This window comes from Myzus persicae, unplaced genomic scaffold, assembly GCF_001856785.1.
Source record: "Myzus persicae strain clone G006 unplaced genomic scaffold, MPER_G0061.0, whole genome shotgun sequence".
In the NCBI taxonomy this organism is placed as follows: Eukaryota; Metazoa; Arthropoda; class Insecta; order Hemiptera; family Aphididae; genus Myzus; species Myzus persicae.
This window is the reverse complement of record NW_019101718.1, coordinates 381543-389506: the sequence shown is the minus strand read 5'-3', so window position 1 is coordinate 389506 and position 7964 is coordinate 381543. Positions and strand designations below refer to the sequence as shown.

Here is a 7964-nt window from a genome sequence, read left to right as displayed (position 1 = left end):
TTGTTGTAATTAAAAAACGAATGGTTGTAGATACTTGAACATTTCACTGAATGTTGATATTAGCATTTTCTAAACACGATAAAATTTTGAAAATAATTTGACTCTTTTTGAGATGTTTACGGACATTGTCAATTTTCAAATTTCTTAGTTTTTTTTCTATAAATACCAATAAAATTGTATTTGTTGGGCGAAAAAGCTTGAAAATTTAATGCAAGGCTCCTGATATATTTTTACAATAGCAATTGTAAAATATTTAAAATACATAGGCACAATTTTTTTTTATAAGCATTTAAAATTCGAATTTTGACTCAGATATATTGGTATTAATATGTCTTAAACCAAGACTGATATACTTTCTCCACTCAGAATCTTTTTTCTTATACAATGATATTGTATCATTGAATTCAAATTTAATTCCATCCATTATACAATGACCCACTTGTAACCTACTGTACAGCAGAGCGACATCCACTTACCCGCTTTTTTTAAAATTATTTAAATAAATGGCAAAAAAATCTTTTTCAACATTTGTTAACCTTGTAACCTCTTTTGTGGTATGTAATGAGGTTATAGTAGTGGAGAATATAAGAGGATGAGAATTCAAAAATTTTACAGTTAAAAAATAAGGACCACCCGAATGTTTAGTGTATACATTAACATATATACCATACTTAAACATAAACTATTATATTTGTGATATGACTTCTACAAATTGGACAAATCCATATTGTCAATTTTTCCATGCAAGTCCCACACATATTGTAATGATTACATGGCTCTAATAAGACATTACCATTGTCATCTTCCAAACATATAGCACAGTTTGTTAATTCTTTTATGGCACAACCTAGAAATCATAAAATATTTTTAGTAGATTAGTCAGTAGTAAGATAGTAGGTATTAGGTATAATATTTTAAAATAATAAATTATAAATACCATTTTGAATGCGATCAATTATAATTACTGGTGGCATTTCAGATGTATTCTCGAGAAGAGGATAAGAAGATTGATCAATAGTGAGTGACCGCGGAACTGATGCACTCATAAGTGATGAAATACTTGAAGAATTTGAGTCTGTTGATAACATGGTGTTTCTTAAGACTCGCATATAGTGATTGACTTGTTGATACAAGATTGAATTATTTGCAGAAGATCTTGTACTGTCTGAACTCAAAATACGTCTTTGCAAAACCTTATGCATTCTGATAATAGCAGGATTTGAGATAACAAATGTATAATCAGCATTGTTCCTCGAACGTATAATAACTTCAAGTGTTTCCAGTTCATTGATTTCTGATGAATTGGTTGGAGGATGTGTTGGAATAATTTCAATTGCATTGGTTACTGAATTACGGTTGACTTCATAAGAGGAATTAGGTTGATCTTCATTATTAGTAGCAATATCATCAAGATCTATCAAAACTTGTGCACGATTTGAAATATTAGTCACATTTGGAGAAGGAACAAATGTCGTATCTTGAGCAGCACCACGTTCAGAATTTGAAAAAATTGATACAGCTGGTGACTGATTACTGTTTGAGTTTTGAAGTTGACAATGTAAAGCTGGAGGAATGATGTTGTCAGATTGGTATCTTTCACTCTCATTAGACTGAGTATTTGAGGAAATCGGTTCAGTTTGTGAACTAGTACGATGGATATTATCTACTGCAATCACTGAACGAGATTTGTTGGAATGAGCTTGAAAAGACGACGAAGGTAGTGTTGGATGTTGACTTTCACTTCTACGCTCCAATCTTTCGGATCGCGGTGATGAGACCCATTTCTGTGATTCAATAACGTCACGATTCACTTTACGATACCACTCTACGTCAGATTGAGAATTAGTTACACCTGCAGTATTGCGACGACCATTTTCTGTACGTTGAACTTTTTGAGGTTGTGGAGAGGTGAATGATTCATTTGATTCCGCTGCATTGACATCAATTGACACTATACGATACCAGCGTGGACACGCCTGGGAGTATTCTATTAAGTTCGAATGTGTTTTTTTTAAATGATTACTAGAAGTAGTGGGATATCTAGTTCTATATTTACCCCATGCTTCAGTTGTTAATTCAGATAAAGTTCTTTGTAAATGGTGTGACATACATGAGCTAGAATCAATATTATTTCTCTGTGAACTAGATTCGCCAATGTCAAATCGGTGCATATTAGGTATATTAGATCCAGTTGTATTGTTCTGTCTACTAGATCTAGTAACATTGCTTTGTCTAGATGATCGGGTCGAATAAGCAGTTTTGTCAGTAACGTCAAGAGCATATTGATTAGTAGCTGAAAGACTATTTTGCCTTTCTTGACTGTTTTGGACTAGTTTTGGTGAATTTGATTCAACATTGCAGTTTACAAAATGTTGACTGTTATTGATAGAATTTTGAGTATGAGACATGTCGAATGATATTTGGGTGTAGTACTGCAGTTAAATGTTCACCTAATAACAAATAATAGTTTTTAAGCATAATTTCATAGGTACATTAAATTTATAAATTTTATACCGCTGATTTATTTTTTTTCAATTCTCAGGCATTGAATGTATAAAATACTCAAAAGTATTAAAATTAACCTTTCAAATATTTTCCAATATCGTATTATCTGGCTAATCAATGATACATAAGGACATTTTTGTACCAAATAGATATTCTGAAACCATAGAAAAAAATTAATATTATCATTAATATAATTTTTACGTTTGACGAATAAAATAACAATGAATATAGTATGAAATTTACTAAAATAATAATTTGAAGTACTTATAGAATAAAAAAAAACCATATAATAACTATTGTATGTGCTCCTTTTTACATTCAAATTCGAAACACTGACTATATTTAACACCATATTAATTTATCCATTTACAAGTTTTTTACTCCAATTATATGCATTTCTACATTGTGAGAAATTGATCATATGATTAGTTAATTGATGTGATACATTACAAGTTATAGAGGAGTATGAATTTGCTGGCACAGAATGAGTAAAGATTTTTATTAAATTTATTAATAAAAATGAATGCATATTATAATATAATTAACAAAATTTAATTTGATTTATGAACATTTTTTAGATAATTTGTCCAAAATAGAAGCAATGGATTTTAAAAATAAAATGACACATAGTAACCAATCACATTTTTCAGGAAATTATTTTGTATATTAATATTTACAATGTATTTTTTTTTAAATAACATACCTAAATAGGTTACGTTTTGTAACCTACATTTTTGAGAATTACATTATTTTATTTAAATAGAAAGATATATTACTAGCAGACAATATTTTTAAAAAACAATTTAAACATGCCACAAGTCAAAAATAACCCATTACTTAACCAATTAAATAAAATAAAACAATAGGTATATTTAATATTACTTATAAGTTATAATATATTTGTTTTATATGATACATTTTTTTAGTGTAACGCATCCGCATGTCCCATAAAAAATGTACATTTAAATTAGATAATGCATAATACAACATGGATTTGATCCATGTAAATGTATAAAAATATTGATGTCTATATTAATTTATAATGGTACAAAAAATAATCATATTTGGTTTTTAGGTTTCGTCTATTTCAGTCAAACTATGTTTTTTTTCTCAAGACATAATTACTGTCGTCGATAGCCGACACAGTTTAACTGAGAAAGCTAAACATCTAAACACATTGTTATTGATTTATTTAACATATTTTATTTTCATGATTTTACTATGAGAAATATTAATTAAAACCAATGTGTAGGTACTGCGAAAATTAATTATCATCGATGACGGAACACAATATAGGTATACCAGCCTATACCACAGTAATACACTTACCCACTAGTCACTACATAATAAATATAAAATTATATTATTTTATTTTGTAATTTTATAAAACTTAAAACTTGAGTTGGTTGTAATGAGTAACAAAAATAATCGAAAAACCCAGTATATTAAACAAAATTTTTGAGAATGGTGGCTTGGGGGGGGGGGAGGGATGCGGCCCCTTTCGCCACTTTGGATCCTCACTAGAAAGTAGAAAGTTAAAATGTTTCTATATCACCCATCAGAAGCTTCTATGCAAGTGAGAAACATAGTTTTTCTCTCCGTTATGTCAGCTTAAAACCGTGTATATTAAATTAAGATAGGAATGACATGTTTATAAGTTTAACATCAATGGGTAAAACCACAAGTCGGATAAGTCTATAGAAACTGAAAAACAAAGCTTAATAAAATGATCTGAACAAATCAGTTGACAGAAGTCGAAAGATCCATCAATGATTGACGAAAAGTTGCACGTAAATCCAAACCTACAGCAGTGTAGTGTACAATTTATTATTTAAAGTACACATATTATTAACTATCGTTCAAAATAAAGGTACCTACCAAGTACCAAGAATGTCATTACAAAACGGTGATTGAAAATCTTACAGGTGGTCTGCGCTATCGTCAAAAATGCGCGAATTCTGCCTGAAGTTCTATAATGACGTTTGATGCCTGATAGTGGCGATCAGAATTTGTAACTGGTGACTGAACTAAACGGAACAATCGGGGAAATGCTTGACCCCCCCCCCCCTCCCGTACCAAACCACAAACAGTAATAATCCTGTTCCACATTCATCTATTAGAGCCATTATGTCTGTAATAGACATAATATAATGCTATTATATGTCTATGACTATAGGCTTATTGGGTATCGACCAATATGTTGATAGGTTTTGGAAGAATTTTTGAGCAATACATTTTTAAAAAAAACAAAAAATATATAATAAAATATAGCTTTGGTGTAAAAAAATTGTTTATAGAACACCAAGTCCATATTATTTTGGACTGATAGGTGCTTAGAATAGTTTTTACCTGAAGTTTAAAAATTGTTCAACACACCACAGATTCCGACAACAAAAAACTTTATGCACAGTGCAAAGAAGCATTACTGCGTTTTATGCGCACAGGGGCGGGAGGGGTAACCAACATTGGCTTGTGAGAATAACGATTGGCAGTCAGGGAAGAGGGAGTCAACGTGCAGGTACTAGGTGAAATGGAGCGGAGGGGTCAACTAGCTATTATATTATGGTTGTTTGGGAAGGGGGGCTCTAGACGGTCTACTCCCACTTCACCATAAGACACAAAATACACATATTATGAGGGACTTACGACTACCTAATCAAAATGTCACCACTCATCACCTAAAACATTGAATTAGAATACGGTGTTCGACGTTACTCGTGAACTTATACGATAAGTATTTTGTTCTAAAATTGCTGTAGGACGGTAGGTACGATGCTTACCCTCCACGTCTGTTATTCTGCTGGTTGTTGATCGTAAGACCGCGACAAAACGGTGCTTGAAAATTGGACGTTTGAAACAGGTCACATCACGTCCAACAATGCATAATATAAGTTCTGGTTCTTGCGCAGTCGATAATCGACGTATTTTTTATGGGTTTTCAAATCGCGGACCGACGCAGCGCAGCAAACATCGTTATCGTAGGTATCCAGTGAAGCAACTGATGGCTGACGAGCGAGCGAGGACGGTGGCGCACCGCGCTTGTGCAGACGAAACTTATTATGTATTACGGATTAATCCATCATGCAATGCACGTACGGGTCGAACAGCTGATGGTAGACCGCCGTCCGTAAAGTTTCGTCATCGTTGATCAAAGATGCAACTTAACTCAAATAGCTATCAGCTCAACGATAACATTGTTGTCCCGCGTCTTATCATTAACGCTGCGGCCCATCTGTTTGCGATAACGCATAGTGGTAATTTTCAATGTTTATACTTTATTATGAATATTTTGAGATGTTTGCCAGTTCGTCAATAATTCGAGACACATGTTTCTTTATTCTTTTTTAATTTTCTATTCAGTGTTATACAGCCGCGTTACTTAATAATTTGTATGTTTTGATTTAATGCGTGGCTTCCATTGGGCGCCTTAAGAGGTTTCAGATCGGAGTACACGTCTTATCACTGAATTCTTTATCATAGTATAAGAAATAAGAAGTTTGGTCAGCCAGAATCGTGTTTTAGTTCTAGTTCGCGAATGTGCATCGTATTGTGTTTTTGTGCAAACTGCATCGCATAATAAGAATAAAATGATTAAATGTAGGTGTATATGTGTGACATCAACTTCAGTTTATTGTTGTTTGCATAATATATAAATTATACATTACCTTTTAAATAAATATACACAGTCTTATCATTGAGCATACTTCATATTCTTTGTATTATGTTTTTTGATTATAATATTGTACATATTATTATTTTCAAACTAGGTATATTTATTTGATCAATAAACTTAAAAATACTTCTATAATATATTATATAATTATTGGGTTTAAATTTTCATTATTCGTACCAATTTTAAACAAAAATAATGACATTTGGCACTTCATTTTTTTTTTAGTCTTTTTTTCACTGGCTGTTTAGCTATGTAAATAAGATTTAGCAAAATCAACTTGCACCTGATTGATAGTCGACCAACAGTCAGTTGTTTCCATAATGTGTTTAATATATGAGAGTAGATTACTAAGTATAATATATTTTAAAGCATAGTTTTTTTAAATTGGATCTTTTATTTTCAATTATTTTATATTTACTCTGTATCGATACAAAAATGATTATGTGTGTACATTTTTTTAAATTAACAGTGTTGACGGTGTGACAAATGCTTAGGCATAAATAGCCCAATTTTTTGATCTTAAGCACCGTCTCCTAAATTATTATCTAAAAATAATATATGCTTAGTACCAAGTTCTGACTTTTGAATCAGACTAAGAACCCCTCCCTCTGTTTGTGCCAATAGACAGATTTAATTTCAACTACCTACTTCTATGTTACATTCACAACGCATATTATGTTATTGTGTGTAATATACACATCATTGATTGGTAAGTTAGTCTTATATCATCTTAATAAAAACAAAATAAATTTATATTTTCTCATGATCTCAATTGTTTTTAACAAGTAATCAGTTTTTTTACACAAAAAAATGATAACATTAATTTACTAGTTAACTTAGTTATTTACCTGGTTATAATCATATATTCTAACACAAAAACAAACAATGATTAATGTTGTTTTATGTGATGTACGTACACCAATATAAAATTACCATATATATTATTAAGTCAAATGAATGATGATGGAATATTTCTACTATTGTCTATTTTATTTTAACTAAAGGGTTACAATTTTTTTTATATCTATACTATACTAAATTGAATGTGAAGAACTTTGAAAAATGGAGCTAATTTTTATAGTAAATAATTGCATGTACAACCATGTTTAATACATAACTAAATAAGTTAATGTAATAAATAACAATTAATAATTTAAAAAAAGAAGAAATAGTTGAGTAACTCTTAAAGTCACATTAAGTCTACATTATGATGTCATTGTATTTTATCATTATTTCAAGTAGAATAAAACTATTTTATCACTATCATTGCTCAGATATAATAAATTCAATTGCTCATATGAAATTAATAAATTAATTTTTCCCGCTATCTACTAATATATGTTTCATATGATAATGAGTGTTTATTTTAAATTTATTGTATTATTTATAAACAATTCATATTAATATGATTAAAGCGCACTTCAAACTAAAATTTAATTATATCTATTGTTTATTGATTAGATATTTATGATGATACATTCATTTTTAAATATCTACAGTTATATTTATATGTATCATTTCCTCTACTTCCAGATTATTATTCTTACTGTGTACAGTTAGGCAAAGAGTCATACTCATTTAAATTTAACAAATCTAGTTTAAGAACGCCCAATACGTTTTTCAAAATGTGTGTTTTAACTTTTTAGGGCAACTTAATTTGAATTTGTTTGTAAAAATACAGGTTAAGGAAGTTATACCAAACAATTGGGCTTTTGAAATATAGTAAGGTATCCTCAATAAAAAAAAAACAAAAACTATTATTTTGATCAATTTGAAGTGAAAAGTG

The 7964-nt window shown here is 30.2% G+C and overlaps 1 protein-coding gene across 2 annotated transcripts; it reads right to left on the bottom strand.

Annotated features, from left to right (window-relative positions):
• Positions 1-481: 481 nt before the first annotated feature.
• On the bottom strand, positions 482-5677 carry LOC111030255. 2 transcript variants are annotated; one of them, XM_022309669.1, is made up of 4 exons: positions 5286-5677; positions 2515-2659; positions 938-2450; positions 482-847 (listed from the first exon to the last, which is right to left on the bottom strand). In XM_022309669.1, exons 3-4 carry the CDS (start codon positions 2406-2408, stop codon positions 672-674), a joined length of 1647 nt encoding a protein of 548 aa, XP_022165361.1. In that variant the 5' UTR covers positions 2409-2450; positions 2515-2659; positions 5286-5677; the 3' UTR covers positions 482-671. The 2 variants fall into 2 exon arrangements, with proteins under 2 accessions (XP_022165361.1, XP_022165362.1); XM_022309670.1 differs by lacking the exon at positions 5286-5677 and adding an exon at positions 4855-4919.
• Positions 5678-7964: the final 2287 nt, after the last annotated feature.